The 20,560-nt window shown below is 26.2% G+C and overlaps 3 protein-coding genes across 3 annotated transcripts; all 3 read right to left on the reverse strand.

Annotated features, from left to right (window-relative positions):
• Positions 1-3,331: 3,331 nt before the first annotated feature.
• Positions 3,332-3,826, reverse strand: LOC129290989 (SKP1-like protein 1B). The gene has a single exon (XM_054928060.1). It carries the CDS (start codon positions 3,824-3,826, stop codon positions 3,332-3,334), a length of 495 nt encoding a protein of 164 aa, XP_054784035.1.
• A 6,059-nt stretch (positions 3,827-9,885) lies between these two features.
• On the reverse strand, positions 9,886-10,398 carry LOC129290993 (SKP1-like protein 1). Its single transcript, XM_054928062.1, has one exon. It carries the CDS (start codon positions 10,396-10,398, stop codon positions 9,886-9,888), a length of 513 nt encoding a protein of 170 aa, XP_054784037.1.
• A 5,195-nt stretch (positions 10,399-15,593) lies between these two features.
• LOC129290347 (transcription factor bHLH87-like) lies at positions 15,594-17,731 on the reverse strand. Its single transcript, XM_054927096.1, has 2 exons — positions 17,608-17,731; positions 15,594-16,693 (listed from the first exon to the last, which is right to left on the reverse strand). The coding sequence occupies exon 2, from the start codon at positions 16,683-16,685 to the stop codon at positions 15,618-15,620; it is 1,068 nt and encodes a 355-aa protein (XP_054783071.1). The 5' UTR covers positions 16,686-16,693; positions 17,608-17,731; the 3' UTR covers positions 15,594-15,617.
• Between the last annotated feature and the right edge of the window lie 2,829 nt (positions 17,732-20,560).

Genomic DNA, 20,560 nt, shown 5'->3' on the forward strand with positions numbered 1-20,560 from the left:
TATAAGGTTGTTAAGTGTATTTAATGAGATTTATTGGTATGTGAGATTTTATTTAAAAATATCTTATAATTTAGGATGAAGGAAGTATAATATTAATATTATTATTATTAGTATATAAAAGGAGGATTGTTGCAAGGGCAAGGTATATACTTAACCTTATATATTAAATATACTTTATTCAATTAAATAAAGACATGTAAATTTTAATATGTTAATAATGTTAATAAAAAATTTATTATAGATTAAATAATTCATAAAAGATACACATGTCTTAATTTAACTAAAAATAATTATCTTAAATATATAATGGTAAGTATATAAACTTCTACTCCTTCCATTTAAAAATATAAATCATTTTTAGTATTTTAAGGTGTAATCATTGTCTTTCAAAAAAAAATACCCCTATTAAATAAATTACTTTTATGTTTATTTCAGGGTGAAATACCCTATTAAACAATGATAAATATGAAAAAATGATAAATTATATTTTTTTAAAATAGTTTATATTTTTTAACAAAGAGAGTACTTGTTTTGCAATTATGTATTTTACTCAGTTTGTGGCATTTTATGCTCTTCACGTCAAGTATTAATTTGGTTTGCATGTGAAATTATATATTATTTTTTAATGCCTATCATAGAATTATAATAATATTTAATAAATATAACCTTTATTTATATTAAAATTAAAGAAGGTAGATAATGTTTTATAACATTAGGACAATATATAATAATTTAAAGATGTGTTTGGTTGGAAGTTTTTTGAGGGGAGGGAATGGGAGGGGAGTTGCTCCCCTTCTTTTGTTTGGTTAGTGATTAATAAAGGGAGGAGAGAAGAACCCGTTGTTTCGTTAAATAAATTTTATCACCTTACAAAAATTAATACATAATTTTTCAATGTATAAAATTTTAATATTTTTCATTAAACTCACTAATAAAATATAATTTGTTCTTCAAATTTTTTTTATTAATATAAGTTCATATTCTTAAAATAAAAACTTAATAAATTCTAATATAACAGTTCTTTTTTCAAAGCAAAAAATAAAAATCAAGTTAAATTTGATAAAAATAAAATTATTAACTTATATTTGATTCCCCTCCCCTCCCCTCCTAAACTAAACAAAGGTTTATTAAAATACATCTCCTCTCCTCCCCTTCATTAAAATCTCTTTGCTCCCTTCCTCTCCTCTCGAACCAAATACACCCTAAGTGATGCTTTAAAAATCTTTTATATGGATTAAAATTATTAGGGATTCTAATTTTTTGAAGTTGAAATTGATGAATTTGGGTAAAGTTTTATTTGCTTCGTATTTTTATTTAATTTTATAATTTTTTCAAAAAATAAAAATCTTCTCTCATTTTCTTAAAAAAAGAAAACTTCAAACAAATTTATCAATATCAAATTTAGAGGGTTTAAACCCTAAAATTAGTTAGATAATATTTGAAAATTTTAAATGAATAGATTTTTAGTTAGCTTTTATCATCATTTTCTTGATAACTTATAGGAAAAATGATAATAAAATCCTTTCAAATAATATACTCCCTCCGTTTAAAAATATAAGACATTTTTTGAAAAGTTTGATGTTTAAAAATGTAAAGCATTTTTAGTCTTTTGAGGTGCAATCATTGCCTTTTTTCTAAAAATGCACCCATTGATAATGAATTTATATTTATTGTAGAGTGTTTAATAGGGATAAATATAAAAAGATAGAGTTAGTTTAAAAGTAGGTAACTACTTTATTGGGGGTAAGATTCAGTTAAAAATGCCTTATATTTTTGAACGGAGGGAGTAAATGATAATTTGATCTCTTTGAAATGTTATGATACCAATAACTTCCCTAAGGACTTCTTTATCAATAGCTTTTTTAGAAAAAAAGATTATTTTATCCTTTTAAGACCCAATCGCAACTTTTGTTTAAGGAATCACAATTTTTATTCTATAAATTGCAAGAGTTAAACAATAAATTATAACTTATTAAGTATAATTTTTGTTAATGAAAAATAAATTTCAATCATAACTTTTGTTTAAAGAATAATAACTTTTATTCTGTGAATTACAACAGTTTAATAAAAAATTAAAATTTGTCAAGTGTAATTTTTATTATTAAAAAGCAAGTTATCAAAATAAAAAACTTAATTCACAACTTTTATTTAAAGAATTATAATTTTTCTTCAAAGAATTGCAAAAATTAAATAAGAAATTAAAATTTATTAATAAGGATAAAATGATCTTTTTTTTCTAAAAAAGTTATTGACAAAGACATCCCTTAGAACTTTGTATTATAAAATTTTTGGAGATGAAATTGTTATTTACATAATTCAGATGAATTTTATTATCATTTTTCCTAATTTATATCATATTTATACTTTTTAAATCAAATAAAAAATTATATTAAAATGAAGTAACTATTTTAAGAATTTAAATAAGTTGAATTTCAGTTTTAAACGTCCGGTGCATCTCAAAATTTAGTTGTTTTAAATTTAACTCTCTCCCAGGTTACACTTATTCCTCTTTGAGCTCTCGCAGTTCTAGGGCTTGTTTGGTTATTGTTTTCAATTTGTTTTCAAAAGTTGCTTTATAAAACAATTTTTTAAAAGTTGTTTTATAAAACAATTTTAAAAAATTTTTTTGAGAACAAATAAAAAAAACCTTGTTTAGTAATAGTAATCCAATTTTTTTTATAAATTTATGAGATAAGCGATTCTTTTTTATTGGGACAAAAATACAACAGTTGTCGTTAATGAGAACAATTCTCATTTCTTGTTTCCCGTCTTTTCTCTATAAAACTAAAAAAATGGAAATATAAACAGCTAAAAATTGTTTTGGTTTTCTTGTGTTTAAAAACAAAAAATTAATTTTTTAAAAAAATTAAAAAATTATTAACCACACAAGTTTTTTTGGTTTTAAAAATATTAAAATAAAAAAACAGTTTTTGAGAATAGTAGACAAACAGGCTCCTATTCTCTTATGAACTTTGTTTTTTTTTTTTAATACATCATAATATCAATGAAATTAAAAATAATTTAACTGGTTGAAGGAGCTTAATCAACTTATCATGTGGTCTCAATCGAGTCACGTAATCTACCGTTATGTTAAATAAAGATACTAAACATAACTGGTGTGATGCTAACCATTGACATACATTACATAAGATAATTATGAAACTTACCCTCTTCATCTTTATTCCGTCCTTACTTTTAACTTGAAAGAGATTAATGTAACTACAATTTTTTCTTGAGATTTTGATTTACTGGAAAAATTGAAACCATAAACCAATAAATAAATAAATAAATAAAAAGAAACGAAAAACAACATAGAAGAAAATTGACTTCATCAATCAAAGGCCCATTGATACTCCCTACGATTCTGCTCCTCTTCTTCAGGACTAAAATCATTCTTTATGTTCAAAATCCGTCGAATCTGTTCCGGCGATTTCCCTTTGATCATATTAGCCACAGCCTGACAAGATGAATCTAACAAGCCTGCAATTTCCATATAGTTCGCCGCCAATATAATATCTAACAGGAAATCACTGTCCACTTTCAAAAAATCAGCATCCCACTGTTTCAGTCCCTCCACGGCTTCGCCATCGACGACATCGTCCGTCTCGGTCTTGGTGGCCTTGTCATGATCGGCATGTTTCTGGCAGTATTCCATGACTTTTGCCAACGTCGCAGAATTCACGTTGCATATTGGGATCTTGTCGGAGACGCCAAATTCGTCCAATATGTTCTTTATTAGCGTCGACTGTGTTGCGGCATTAATGGCCACCTCCAACTCGTCGCCGTCGCTGCTTGTCAATGTAACAGTCTTCGCCGACGATGTCATCTTCTTTGAAGGTCGTCGCAGAGTTAGATGAAAGTTTTCCTTCACTGTATGTTCCCTCTTCTTTATTTATATTTATAATTATAATATCTTCGAAGAATTTAACTTTGAGGTGAACTTTCAAGTTTCAAGGTTAAGGATGATTTACAAATATTTAAATTTAAAACAACAAACTCTTGTCAATATAAAATAAATCTTAATTAGGAATTTTTTTTAATTTTATTTTCATTAATTAGGATTCAAAAGCGAGTAATACTTAGGTAGACCAAATACATCACGCCATTTATGATTTATCTAATAAAAACATGACATTTAGATAATATTAAATATAAATTAATTTTAATATTAATGATAATAGAGAGAAAATGCAAAAAAATCCAATGTGCATTCTTTTATAAGAATAAAATCAATTAAAAAATATTATATAATATTTTATTTTAATTGAACAGATTATAAATGACATGATACACCTAATTTACTTAAGTATTTCTCTTCAAAAGTTTATCATAGAATATCTTATTATAAAGGATATTCATATAAGAAATCAATATGTGCCTATATGTTCTGGACAAATCATAAATGATCTAACGCACTCGATTTACTTAAATATTTATTTTTAAAAGTTTATCATAGAATATCTTATTATAAAGGATATTCGTATAAGAAATCAATATGTGCCTATATATGTTCGGTTCATTAATTTAATGCCCTGGTAATAAATTAAAAACTTACAAAATATGATATCTTTTGTGTATATAAATGCAATCATTATACTCGTGCGATATGATATGATAATAACTTTTATTCAGTTACATGATAATAAACTTTTTTTTATAAGATTAACGTAGCGTATTCAAATTAATTTTTCAAATTTAAAGGAACTGGAATTTAAATTAGAGCATATACTATTGGGAAAACTTATATACATAACCTTACATACTAAAGCCTGCTATTGAGTTTTTAGAAATTAATTATTTTTTTAATAGAAACAGGAAATTAATTAATTAATTTCAAGGACCGCCAATTGCTAAAAGAAAAATTAATTTGTTGGTACTTCTAGTTTTTTTAATTTTAAATAAGATCCTTGTTCTAAAAAAAATGAAATCCTTGTAAGTTATTTTATTTTAATCAAATTCTTGGAGCTTGATTTATTAAATATGTTAATTAATCCTTAAATTTAAAATTATTAATGGATGATTAAATTTCTTGGAAAAAGATACGTACTTTAGTCATTATATGTAGTGTACCACAATATTTGTCATTGTTAGTTAATTCGTAGTTTACAAAAAATATTAGTTGAAAATCTTTTCACTTATGCTTTTAAGATTTTCTAGTAACACGTATATAATCTTTACATATAAAAAATTTAAAGATAAGGAATTTAAAAAAGCAAGGGCATAAATGGAGAAAAAATATAAAATTTACCCAATGTCTTATATTTTAGATATTTTTAATTATTTCACATATATTAAAAAATAATTTTTTCTCTTGATATCATAAAAAGGTAAGATGTACTTTCATTTTTATCTTTAACTTTAAATAATAATACAACCACATTAAATACTTTCACGCTAATAAAAAAAGGACAAAATTAAAAAAATAGTTTAATTATTATAAGGTGTTCTATATTTTGAATTAATAATTATTTTTAAAAAGTATCTTATAAATAAAACTAAAGATATTATATTATAGTGTGCAAGGAATATATAGGAAGAGAGTACTTAAATCTTAATAGATGAGGCTATCATTCGAACTCTGAACCTAAGAAAACAATTTATATGTCTCAATATGAATAATAAGGAACTACATGAATTAACCCAACAACAAAAGGGCAACATACTCATCAAATAATAAAAAAATCTCATATCAATGAGCAGAAATTGCTAAGATTACATATATCGTATGCATGCAACCGGAGTGGGCATATACATGTTTGATCGAGGCAAACTATAAATTAATTGCGTGACAACAAGGCGTCTTTATCATAGTCATCATCATTAACGATATCATTAGTTACATTTATATTTGAGAGTTTTGGAATTTACATAAAAGATTATTTAAATAATATTTTACTCTCTCCAGTTTAAAATATAAGCAGTCTTGAAAAAAAAAATTTACTCTCTATTCTCACAAAAATATATATTATTTTTTCTGTTTGCTTTTAATTTCAATTATCAATACTCTATATAATGAGTAAGAGATATATTTAAACAAACATTTAATTTAATAAATATAAAGGGCAAAAAAAAAAAATTTATATGTACTAAGTTATTTATATTTTAAATTAAAATTAATTAAAAAAATTTATATTTTAAACCAAGTACATGTGATCATATTGGTTTATGACAAAGCGGCAGTGGCAAAAGAGAAGTACACGTGGCAAGCAATAAGTTGGGAGTAATTTTCAAGAGAGCAGGTTGAACCGAGGAGACACCAACACTGACCATATCAGCTCACAGTCTCACATCACTTAAGAGAATGTCTCTCCAGCTGACAAATTATAAACAATATTTCTTTCATCTTAAATTATAAAATATTTTTAAATAAAATTTTATATAATAATAAATTTTATTAAATATATTTAATAATTTTATTTTTTTAAATAAAAATATAAATTTTTAAAAATACTTATAATTTAATGCATTAAAAAAATAAAAATTAATTATATAAAGAAAGAATAATATTAAAATTAATATATTTAATAAAATCTTAATATATTTAAAATATTTTATATCTTAAAATGAAAAAACTATTTTAAAGATATCATTATAATTTGTAATGGAGGGAAGTAGCGAGTATATTTTAAGTATAATTATTATTGAAATATTATAAAGCATATACTTTGTCTACCCTCTTAAATCTTAATCATAGGCGCTATGATTATTGCTACACTTTATGCTGGATATGTAATTGATCACTTAATCATTTTTATTATCAGACACCAATGTAGTGTGGGACTGTATATCAATTTAGATTTTTTGTTCACTTATTGTTTTCCAATTTTTCTCATATATGTTTGTCTCATGCTACTCACTTCACCTGATGAAATTAATTAATCACTTTAGTATAGATCTAATTATTGAATAATAATAAATCAATAATGTTTGAAACATTTCTTTTCATTATGAGAGTTGTTATTAAAAACAAATAAAAAATTTTCTGATTAAAGTTAAAATTTTAATTTAAAAAAAGTTTTCATATAGACATTATTTCTTCCTTTTTATTTTCTGTATATTGCTTCTGCTATTTTCTTCTCCCAATTGCCAAGTTTTCATTGAAAACTCATGCTTATTTTGAGAGTTTGGCCAATAAGAAAAGGGAATTATTAGAATATAAGGTGTTTAAATAGTTGTTCAAAATCTTCTGAATCTTTATCATGCCCTTTGGTAATTTGAAGCTCTTTCAAATTATTTAAAAATTTTACATTCAACTTTTTAAATATTTGATAAAACATTTTAAAATGTTGACATATTAAATTTATTTTTAAAATAAAAATGGTCAATTAGTGGAAAAAAATTAGTATTTGAAACTTACAGTGTTAGGGTTAAAAAATTAACAAGATACTTTATAAAATTAAGAGGTAAAATTAAAATTTTATATGAAGTTAGAAAACTAAAAATATACTTTAACCTATTTTAAAAAATTAAATAAATATAATTTTAGTTTTAAGAATCCCGTCTAGTTATTTTTAATTTCTATCCCTTATTAGGTTTATTCCCTTCCTCTTTGAGCTTTTGCAGTTCCGTTCTCTAGCGTTTCGTTTTTCTTAATATACCATAATATCAATGAAACTAAAAAATGGTTCAAGGAGTTGAACTAGCTTATTATAAGGGTTTCAAATTTCAATTTTAGAATATACAATTATGTTAATTAAAAATATCAAAAATATCCTGAGATCCCCGTGAAGCTAGTAAAATCAGTTCAAGCGATTGGTAGTAATAATACTCCAGATTTTGTAGTATACCATCTGTGATAAAATAAAAAAATAAATACAACCAATTACATTATATAAGAAAATTCTGAAACTCACCTCTTCATTTTTGTTCCGTCCTTATTTATAACATGAAAGAGTTTAACTACGATTATCTCTTGACATTTAGATTAACTAGACAGTTTCTGATATATATTGCACGAGTTGAAATTAAAAAATTTAAAACAAATATCATCGATATTATTGATATCGACACATTTAAGATGACTAAATTTTTAAGAGTTCCTCTATTAAATTATTTTTTTTGAATATTTTATTTGTACACATCTTATCTTTATTTCTCAAATCTATAGTGAAAAATTTATCTAGAAAATACCTGTTTTTAGAGTGCTTAGAGAATATTGACAAAAAAAACTTCTTTATAATTCTCAATAACCCCTCATTTTTTATTACGTAAAAAAATTAGACACTAATTTTATGAATTATGACATAAATTATATTTTTATAAATATGGATATAAGAAAGAATGCAAAGGGATCCCTCTTTTTTTTTTTAAATTGTATCCTATTATTTTGTATTTTTTGGTTCCTTTTCTTCTTCTTCTTTTTAACGTGCAAAATAAAAGGGCTACAAAAAAGATATATTTACTACTCAAGTTTTACTTGTTCAGAATACTTAAGTAGTCACTACATTATCTTGTCAGTGTGGAATGTGTGGTGAGACATTCACAGTTTGAAGGGCCGAAACCACGAAATAAGGAGTAATGATCCAAATTAAACTTATATTTCTTTTTATTTTCTTTTTTTCTTTTTACAGATTATGTTTATGGATGATAGTTGATGAGAGTTCATTGATATTAAGTATAGCGAATCAAGAAAATATATAAAAAATAGGCAAAAAATAAATCTCATTGATCAAGAAAATTGAAAAGGCATGAGAAACTACAGCGAGTATAGAAAGATAGTTGAATAGAGTTAATGTTAAAGATCAGAAAAATTTAAAATAGAATTGCTCTTGAATCAATGCTCCCATGAAAGTAGACTGAAAATACATGAAAAATAAAAAATAAATAAAATCTCATTGATCAAGAAAATTAAAAAGGCATGAAAAATATAGCAAATGGAGAAGGATAATCAGATGGAATTAATGCGAACAATCAAGAAAATTAAAAAATGAGACTGCTTTTGAATTAAATGCTCTTGTAAAAGTAAACTAAAAATACATAAAAAATAAGAAAATAAATGAAATCTCATTAATGAATTAAGAGAAATTTTTATATTAACATTAATCTAAAATTTATTAACCAATGAGAGTCAATTTTTCTTTTTCTTTTTTTTTTTAAAATGGGATTGCTCTTGAATCAATGCTTTCATGAAACTAAACTGAAAATACATAAAAAAAATAGAAAAAAAATTAAATCTCATTAAATACTTCTGTGAAAGTACACTGAAAATACATAAAAAATAGAAAAGTAAAATAAATCTTATTAATGAATTGAGAAAAATTTTTATATTAATATTAGCCTAAAATCTATTAACCAATGAGAGTTAAAAACTGTTTTTTTTTTACCAATTAAATTGGAGCTACAAGATTTATATATTGATATATTGATGATGATGATAATATTGATATTGATGATAGAATAAGATGCCTTGAATAGAAGAGCCAAAACACATGGGAAAATGCAACAAACATGGGTCATGAATAGAGAAAAATGGAGGGTCAGTTAATGCTCCCATCCAAGTTGAATTAGAATTCAAAATTTGAAATTGAAAATAGGTGGGGCCCCCATGAAAAATTGATTGAATCAATAGGAGATGATTAAATTTTAACCAAGATAAAATGATCAATGATAAAGCTCAAAATAAGACCAATGGGATGCTTTCTACAAGATTTGTTAAAATTGTTAATATATATTGATAGAAGAAACGAAAAGACTTCAAATATAAAAAGTATACTTCAATATATATATATATATATATATAATAACAATAATATATTCCTAAAAATTTCCACAAAAAATAAATACATAAAGTTATTAACTTATTATTATTAAAAATTCTAAACTGGAAAAAATGGAAACCATAAACCCCACAAAGGAAACGAAACACAAAATAGAAGAAAATCGACTTCAATCAATCCATTGATACTCCCTGCGATTCTGCTCCTCTTCTTCAGGAGTAAAATCATTCTTTATGTTAAAAGTCCGGCGAATCTGTTCCGGCGATTTCCCTTTGATCATATCAGCCGCTGCCTGGCAAGATGAATCTAGCAAGCCTGCAATTTCCATGTAGTTCGCCGCTAATATAATATCCAACAGAAATTCCTTGTCCACTTTTAAAAACTCAGCATCCCACTGCTTCAGTTCCTCCACGCCGGCATCTTCCACGGCTTGGCCATCGACGATAACATCCGTCTCGGTCTCGGTCTTGGTAGGCTCATCATGATCGGCATGTTTCTGGCAGTATTCCATGACTTTTGCCAACGTCGCAGAATTCACATTGTACAGTGGGATCTTGTCGGAGACGCCAAATTCGTCCAACGTGTTCTTTATTAGCGTTGATAGTGTTGCGGCGTTAATGGCCACCTCAAACTCATCGCCGTCGCTGCTTATCAATGTAACAGTCTTTGCCGACGATGTCATCTTCTTTGAAGGTCGTCGTAGGGTTAGATGAAAGAATTTTACTTTACCATTTATTCCCTCTCCTTTGTTTATATTTATATTTTATAATAATTTGAAAGAGTTTAACTCTGAGGTAAACTTTCAAGTATAAGGATAATTTACAAATACCTAAATTTAAGATAACAAACTTTTGAATAAATTGGGCTTAGGCCCCGTATTATACCCAAAAAAAAAAAACTTGTCAACATAAAATAAATCTTAATTAACAGTTACTTTTTTTAATTTTAGTTTCATTAACTAGGATTCAAAAGTTTGTCATAGAAAATATTAGACTAAAATACATAAAACCTTCCTGAACTTTAAAATAGTTGCATATAATCATCCTCATTTTTAAAAGTTAAAATTAACCCTTCTAATCTTTAATTTTATTTTTCAAAACCCTTTATTGTTAATTATGTTATTTTTTCATCAATATTAAAATGTCATTTGACTAAAAAATATTATTAAACAAAAATATTATATTATATAACTATTTATAATAAATTTCTTATATTTTTTGGATAGTTAAGGTATTAATAATAGCCAAAATAAATGTTATTATCATAATATAAAATTTTAAATATTTACTTTTTTGTTATTTTTTTCATTTTTTTGTTATCAATTGTGCATAGTTTTCTTGTATTAAAAGATAAATTAATCTACTATAGTAATATTTAAAATTTTAAATATTTTAGCTATGTGCATTACATTAATCTAACATGAAAATATAAATAAAAATTTATCTTTTAAAACAATAAAATCATGCACAATTGATAACACAAAAATATGGATAAAACTAATATAAACATAAAAATTTAAAATTTTATACTGTGATAATAACAAACTTTTTTGTTATCAATGGCTTAATTATCCAAAAGATATAAAAAATTTATTATAAATAGTTATAAAATATAATATTTTTGTTTAATAATATTTTTTAGTTAAATAACATTTTAACCCTCATAAAAAATAACATAATTAATATTAGGGGATTTGAAAAATAAAATTAAAAGTTAAGGGGATTAATTTTAAACTTTTAAAAGTGAGAGGAGTTATATGCAACTGTCTTAAAATTCGTAAGAGTTTTATACAATGTAGCCAATATTTTATTATAAAGGATATTCATATAAGAAATCAATACATGGTTTTGTTCATTTAATGCCTATATAATATATTAAAAAATAAAAAAATATGATACTAAATCTAATAATTATACTAATACGATATGATATGATCATAACTTTTATTCTGCTACATGATGATAAACTTTGTTTTTTATTAAGATTAACGTAAAGTATTTCATATTAATCTTTTAAATTGAAAGGAAATAGAATTTGAAATTTAAATTATTCCGATATATAAATTAGAGCATATACTACTATATCATTATTAATTACTGCTACTTAGATTTTGGAAATTAATTATATTTTGAATAGAAATAGGAAAATAATTAAATACTTTTCGGAACCACCAATTACTAAAAGAAAAAAATTAATTTGTAGGTCCTTATATTTTTTTTCTCAATTTTAAATTTGATTCTTGTAAGTTATTTTATTTTAATCAAACTTTTATTGTTTGATCTATTAAATATGTTAATTCTTTATTATATCATCATCAGTAACTCATTAGTTACGTCTCATTTACATTTGAGAATTTTGGAATGTAGTACATAAAAGATAGGAAAAACATAACTTTATATTCCAATTTTTTCTTTACATTTTGTTATTTATTTTTATACTTTTTTCAGTATTTTTGGTTCTTATACTTTTATTTTTCATTGTTTTAGGTCCCTCCATAAAAAAAATATAGAGAACTTGGAGGAACCTAAAACAATTAAAAAAATATATAGGGGTTAAAAACGCTAAAAAAAAGTAGAGACCAATAACAAAATGTGAGTAAAATATAATGACCTAAAATTATGTTTTTCTAAAAAATAAGTTAAATGATACTCCCTCCGTCCTTATATATAAAGCATTTTTTATAAGCTTATTTCGTCCCTAAATATAAGGGGTGGCTGTTATATTTTTTAAGTAATTAGAAAATTTTACACTTGCCTTGACAAATAAAATAGATCATTAATTGTATGTTTTTCCTACCACCATTATGATATTAATTATGATATTAGTAGAGGTAAAATTAAAAAATTATTATATTTTTATGTAAGTTTAACTAAATAATAAATTTTTATTTATATGCAAAATTTAATTAAAAATACTTTATATATAAATATAAAGACGGATGGAGTATTATATAGGTGTATTATATGTGATGTTGGTCCATGACAAATAAATCAATGGTGGCAAAAGAGAAGAAGACACACGTGCTAATTTTCAAGGAAAACGCTTTGGTTGAGTCAAGGAGACACCAACTCTGACCATATCAGCTCACTACTCTTAAAAGGATGTCTCTCTATGTAACAGACTATACTCTAAATTATAAAACACATTTAAATAAAATCTCATATATTTATTTTTTTTAAAATAAAAATATAAATTTTAAAAAATACTCATAATTTAATATATATTAAAAAGAGAAGGGATAAAAATTAATTACAGAGAGAGAAAGGATAATATTAAAATTAATGTATTTAATAAAATCTTAATTTATTCAAAGTATTTTATATTTTAAAATGAAAAAACTCCTTCAAAAGTACCCTATAATTTAGGATGGAGGGATTAATAGCTTTTAAGTATAATTATTATTGAAATATTATATACAAAGCATGCTTAAATTAAAGTGACATCCATGCCACTTTTGACCCTCTTAATCATAGGTTCTATAATTGCTAAACTTTTCTGTATCCCGGATTATGTAATTTATCGTTTAACCATTTCCATTGTTACACACAAATGCAGTGGGACTTAATAAATTTAGATTTCTTGTTCACTTCTTGTGTGTGTTTTTTTTTTTAATTTTCTTATGTTCGTCTCTATTCATTCACCTGAATCTAACTATTGAATATGAGAATTATTATTAGACCAAAATAAAATAATGTTTGAAGGATTTTTTTTTCATTATGGGAGTTTTTACTAAAAAAATAATAACGAAAAAATTTCTGATTAAATTAAAATTTTTAATTTTTTTAAGTTTTCATATAGTTTCCTTTTTTAATTTTCTGTGTATTGCGCTTCTGACGTTCTTTTCTCCTCCCAATTGCCAAGCTTTCATTTAAAACTCATGCTTATTTAGTTATTCTGAGAGTTTGCTCAATAAGAAAAGGGAATTGGAATATAAGGTTTTAAAATAGCTGTTCAGAATCTTCTTATCAATCTTCATCCCCTTAGATTATTTGGAGCTCTTCCAAATTATTTCAAATTTTAAAGTAGAACAACTTTCAAGGGGAAGAAACTACTCTCTTCGTTTAAAAATATAAGGCAATTTTTAATCAAATCTTACTCCCTAATAAAGTAGTTACCTACTTTTAAACTAACCATATCTTTCTATATTTATTCCTATTAAACACCCTACAATAAATATAAAGTTATTATTAATATGGATACTTTAAAAAAAAAGACAATGATTACACCTTAAAAGACTAAAAATACCTCACATTTTTTAACATTTAACTCCTCAAGTTTTTAATGGAGGGAGTATCTAATAATTCATTCAATTTTGGACCTCCCATGACATTTTCTTTGAATATTGCCCCTTTCTAAATATATCCTTAATTTTTAATTAAATAGAGGCTTGTTTTTATAGAATACTCCTTTCGGTCTTATTTATAGGATACCTTTTAAAAATAATTTTTAATCCAAAATATAAGACACCTTGCAATAATTAAATTATTTTTTAATTTTATCCTTTCTTGATTAGCTTAAAACTATTTAATGTGGTTGTATTATTATTTAAAGCTAAGGGTAAAAATAAAAGTACATCTCATTTTTTTATAATATAAAAAACTAAATTTTCTTAAGATATATGAAATAGTTAAAAACATTTTATGATAAAGAACAAAAGGAGTAGAAAATATAAATAAGTTCAACCATATGCAAGTTGAGCACGCCATTCATGGAATATGTTTCTTGTCAGATTCCTCAAAATGCAAGATACGTCAAGGAAACTCTATCACGCATTCATGTGAATGCTGATCAAGTTGGAAATTTGTCCCTCATTTAATTCCTAACAAAATTCAATGCACTGCAGCACCAAAAACAATAATTAATACTCTTCTGGTCCCATATATAAATTATTTCTAACATATTTTACCACCATCAAAAAAAATTTTAAAATTCATTAACTTCATCTTAAAATTTAATAAATTCTCAACTTTGCCTCTATTAAATATACATGCTCCAGCATATTTTCTCTCTCCAACATTTAATGGAGAGTAAAAGAGAAAATTTATGATAAAAATTTAATGACGTAACTTATAAATAGGATCAAAAAAATTATTCTCTTTTTGCCTTATAAATAGGATCATAGAGAGTACTCTGTTGTCCTATTTTATACTACCTCTTTCCCAAATTGTAAGATAATTTTAGCATATATTCGATGTCCTAAAATATAAAACTTGTTGATTAAAAAAATAAAGTTTCATCAATAATATTTTTCTAACATTACCATTCTCATATGTTCTCTCGTCTTAATATTCTTTAAAAATTGGAGCGTTAAATGAAAGACTTTTTTTAAAGTGTATATTTTTGTTTTTTAAAAAATAAGATTATAAATTGTATTTAATAAGCTTTATTGGTCTGTGTAATTTTGTTTAAAAGTGCTTTCTAATTTGAGACAAAGGGAGTACATTTTTGAGTTAGTTTAGTGTTTCAGAATATAAAACATTTTAAAAAATAAAAATTTGATTAATGATGATTATTTGAATATTACTCCTCAAACTTTCCTTCCCCATCTTTCTTTAATGAAGGGTATTTTTAAAAAATTTAGAAAAAAATTAACATTATAAACTATATGTTCAATGAAAATGCTTTATATATTATGACGGACGGGATAATATATAACTTGTCCATGCCAAAATAACAATTTTAAACAGTAGCTGAAGAAGATTACATTTCCCATCCAGAATTTTCTGGCAAAAGAGGAAAATTCTGAAGTTAATAATTGCTGATGATCAAATCATCAGAGATATGGGTTTGACCCCATTTTTTTCACATTATAATTAACTATCCTGAGTCCTCACCTCAGTCATAATCTAACTTCATCAACTGGTGGAATAATATTGCTGGAAGTTATAAAGATGACTAGGATTAGTAAAAGAGAAAGGGATTACAGTTCATAGAATAATGAACCTTGTCTCCTAGACTTTCCAATGCTTTGACCTGCGACCTGAGAAACTTGAGATAATTTGCAGCTTCATCAAGCGTTGAAGCTGTGTCCATCTTGCTTCCACCAGGCACAATCTTCTGCAAAACCCTAATCCTCTCACTTATTCTCTCTCTTCTTTGCCTCGCTGCTACAGTCTGTGGATCTGTTGAGATTCTCACATTCTTCCTTCTAGGCTTTTCCACCACCTCCAACACTAAGTCCACTGGCCTGAACGCTGCAGCCCTATATATCATCTCCTTCATGTGTGCCATGGCCTCTGCATCAGGCTCTTGGGTAATAATACTGGAATTAGATGACATGCTTGAGTTTGGCTGCTGAAAATTTATGTTTGAAGAAGGTGAGAAGTTATGTTCCCATCTAGATTTCTTCGGCTTTGGTGGATTGTTATTCTCTGGAATGAGTCCAAAACTCCTTTTTGCATGATTAAGCTCGTTACGTTCTGAAATATTATTGCCTTGATTGACCACACATGGACGTGATGAAGTGCTGTGAGAAATGGCGTCTTCAATTTCATTGACTTGATACTGAAGGACGTCGTCCTTGTTCTTTCCGCTACCACAGGAAGCTGCAGAAGCGATGTTATTACTCTTCTGAGATTTATCACCAGGGGAAACTGAACTTCCATTATTATTGTTGTTGAAGCTCCATATGTTTCTTCCACAGTTATCAGATAGAATCGTGGAAATATCCCCGTCATCTCTGTTGATGTCACTGTATGAGACGCCGCCATTGATGAGCTGTTGTTGTTGGTGGTGGTGTTGGTTGGCCATATGAGTGTCGAAATAATCTGGCACAAGATCAAAAGCTGAATAAAGATGGTGAAGATGATGATCTGTTTGAGCTGGTTTATTATTCTGCGTCTCATGCACTTGATAATCGAATTCAGGCGTGGCGTAGCATACTTTCTCTTCAATGTCTTCTGGTTGAGCGTTCCACAAGTTCGGCATATTGGTGAAAAATTCAGAAGTATCCCAGGAAAGACCATCCATGCTGTTCACTTGACAATTAATATATGTTTCAAAATTTCGAAGATCTAGTTGAGAGTGGACGAATAAGAGTTATTTCTTCCCACCTACCACATTTAAGTCAATATATCAGAGAAATTATATACTCCCTTCACTTCTTATTATAAGGTCACCCCAAATCAAGAAGAAATTCTTCAATTAATAATTTGTTTAGAAATAGAATAAATTTTCAATTTTACCTCTACTTAAATGGAAAAAAAAAATTAACTTTGTATTACATTCTCTCTCATATATAGTTAATGAGTTTAAATAGAAATAATATTAGAAAAATATAATTAATACCTCAGCAACTACCTTATATTAAGGATCAAAGAATTTTCTAGAAGGAACCATATAATAAGGATTAGAGAGAATGTGTATGAAGTACACTAAGGACTAAAGTAGTTCGAGTATTTCTTGTATATCACTCTTAATATATACCCCCTCTAGATTAAAATATAGGGGATTGTTGACGTATGTGTGTATGAAGTACACTAAAGACTAAAGTTGTCTAAGTTTCTATCGTATACCACTCTTAATATATGCTCCTTCTAGATTAAAATATAGGGCATTGTTAACTAATTTATAGTTCTTTAAAAAAATCAGTTGAAATGTTAATTTCTTAAAATAATTTACATATTTCCAATTATACTTTCATTAATTAAATATTTTATATAAGTGTTGAAATTTCAATGCATGATTTTTTCAAAAAGAGTAATAACTGAAATAAGAGTTTTCCAATGCCCTATATTTTATATCAAGTAAGGCTTATGGAAGATATCTTATATTGTTGTATGTGGGGAGTAATTATTAAGGAATAACACACATTTCCTATCAGCTTTCCTTGACAATAGACTGTCTGAGAATTTAACATGATTTTTATAGGGTAATAAGAAGAAGAACTTACCGATTCTAGATCCAGCTGCTTCAGAAAACCAAAATATAAACCCCGAAGCCAAGATTCTAAGAAAATGTTTCTTGGGAGTCTTCAATAATACTTTAGGAAAGATAACAAGAGATGACTGACTGCAGCTTTCATTTAGTAATCCGTTTCGTTGTGATGATAGCAATAAGTTCCTTTGCTGCGATGAAAGCTGTGATAAAAACCTTGTCAGATTTGAAAGAAGAAACTGAAATATTATTCTGGATTGACAATTTAAATGCAATGAAAACTTAGAAGCTTCAAGTTTTTCTGTACTGAGACACACACACACACACCACACACACACACACACACGTATATTTATAAGTATGTATAGAGAGGGTTAAAGACGAAATATATATACACATATATTTGTAAGTATGTATAGAGAGGGTTAAAGACGAAATCGTACAGATATATATCCAAGAGATGTGAGAATAGAGCGTACAAGAAAGTCGTACCTTGAGCTGCTTCCTTGGAATTGAAGACGAACTGGTGGTGCGGTTGTGTGTGTTTTTTTGCTCAAGAGAAGCCTTATATACAGATAACAAGAAGAAAACTGTTCAAGTTATTATATAACAAAAACAAATCTTGGTACTTGAACCATTAAGTCAGCAATTGAATATTATGCATAAATATTACATGAACTGTATAGTATGGTAAAAAGAAGGGGCTATATAATATACATACATATATATATATATATGCTACTTTGTAACAATTTAATTAGGGAGGCGCAGTTCATTTTGGGGAAGAAAAAGAGAAAGAAAGCATTTTGGTCAGATGGGTTGGTGTGTAAGACTATTCTTGGCAGATGGGGAACATGAAATTTCAGAGAAGAATTTTTTAATCTCTCAAGTGACTGAATATTTTAATTTTATAGTATACTTTATCTGTTGATTTTTTTTTTTTTTGTTTTACTATCTCGATGGTTTTTTAAAGTATACTCAAGCACAGCAATATGCATATAAGATTTTACATATAAAATATATTTGAAGAAACTTGAAATTAAACATTATTGTTAGAAAGAAAAATTATCTCTTCTTATTGATAACTTTTTTTGGTGGCGCATTCTTTTTCGGTGGAGAAAGGTCAGACCTCAGTTTGGCTGTGGATGCATGTACAGTCCATGCGCACTGTGAAGTTTGCAGTAAAACTGCAATGATTGGCATCACTATCATTTTCTAACACATTTCTCTTAATCATGCTTTTAACCATTGCCCGATCTGATTTTTTTAATTTTATAATATTAAATTAGGATATCTTTACAACTAAAGTGCCTAAATTCAATTCAGTACTTCTCCCATGTTTCAGCATTAGAAATCTTTAAAAATCTTGATTTAGTGTTATTCAAGTTATGAGGTACTTAAATTTCATTCTCCCTAAAAGGAATGTAATGTCTTGCCTCATTCATCAAGACATTGAAATTAAAAAAAAAATTAACAAAGTTGATCAAGTTAATAAGGATTTGATCAAAAACCCACAACTTGTGAAATACTACCAATGTGATGATCTTGTTAGTAGGAGATTTATAAGTATCTCCATAAACGCTCTTTGAGCTTGGAGATATATCTTAATGAGTATTTAGGATTTAATTTACATGAACTTTTCTTTAAGAAAAAAACAAAAAGAACAATGTATGTTATGGGGAAGAATTGTGATATTGACTTCACTTTAATTTGAAGGGGTAATATAGATATTTCACCTGATTATGTTCATTTTTTTCTGACAAAAAATTAAAATTTTAAGGTATATGTAAGTTGTCATTTAAGAAATAGATAGAAATACATATAGCTATCGTTTTAATTTCTTTCTAAGTGGATCTACTGATGACCAATATGCGTAATTATATGAAGTCCTAAACTTAGTAAAACTATATATAAATATACACAGATTAAAGACACTTGAAATAATATACAAATAGATTAAAAGCATAAATCTTACAAGATCTTGATTGCTTACAACCATCTGATTTGTGGGATTGTTCTTTAATTTTTGATAATAAACTCTCAGTGGGAAGCTTTGGAACATTAAAATGAATGCTTTCCAAATGTAAATATATATTAAAGACACTTGGAATAATATATAAAGATCTCTCTCTCTCTCTCTCTCTCTCTCTCTCTCTCTCTCTCTCTCTCTCTCTCTCTCTCTCTCTCTCTCTCTCGCCTTTTGCAAAATTGAAGCCAGAGGACCGGCAGTGATGAGAGAGCTAGGGATAATATTTTGAATTGTGATGAGTCCACATGCACCCACACATTAATACATAACTCAGTGAATGAGTGAATAATCTGAATGACTTGTAATTAATTTTGTCGACTGAATCCCATGTTTTTTTTTGTTCCTCATTTCATATTGAATTCTTCATCCCATGCATGGATTCACTTTTCCATAGCTTCTTCATACAAAAGCAATATGATCCTCTATTTAAGTGCATCTTCAAAACCACAAAAGGAGCATGATTCTCTTAATTGAAACCTTCAAGTAACTATATATAAAAGAAGAAATGGGAAAAGGGGATGCATCACAAAATTCATGATTATATTCAACTACATATGCATATCACTTTTTTTTCTTAGCTATAAAGTATAAAACTTTAAACAAGTCACGCTGTTGATCAATTATGGTCTCAAATCATACAATATACAGAAATATATATTTGTCCATATTATATATATATATACTCCATTCATCTCAAATTATAAGACAATTTAAAATAAAATTACATATAGAAATAAAACACAATAATGACACTTTCTAAATTTACTTTTTCAAAACAAAGTTATTAACTTTTAAAAATACCCCTACATATACTTAATCATTACATTATAATATCATCTTAATTTTCTCTTCTCTTGAAAGGTAATATTTAAAAGGGTTAATATGAACCCTAAACTTTTAAAAAATGTATTATGAACCTTAAATAATTAAACATCATTAA

Source organism: Prosopis cineraria, unplaced genomic scaffold (assembly GCF_029017545.1).
Source record: "Prosopis cineraria cultivar Desert tree isolate PC_DT_omini unplaced genomic scaffold, ASM2901754v1 PC13, whole genome shotgun sequence".
In the NCBI taxonomy this organism is placed as follows: domain Eukaryota; kingdom Viridiplantae; phylum Streptophyta; class Magnoliopsida; order Fabales; family Fabaceae; genus Prosopis; species Prosopis cineraria.

What these genes read in the sequence shown, in the direction of transcription:
- LOC129290347 (XM_054927096.1), bottom strand. Translation starts at nt 16,685, where the DNA reads ATGGATGGTCTTTCCTGGGATACTTCTGAATTTTTCACCAATATGCCG.
- LOC129290993 (XM_054928062.1), bottom strand. Translation starts at nt 10,398, where the DNA reads ATGACATCGTCGGCAAAGACTGTTACATTGATAAGCAGCGACGGCGAT.
- LOC129290989 (XM_054928060.1), bottom strand. Translation starts at nt 3,826, where the DNA reads ATGACATCGTCGGCGAAGACTGTTACATTGACAAGCAGCGACGGCGAC.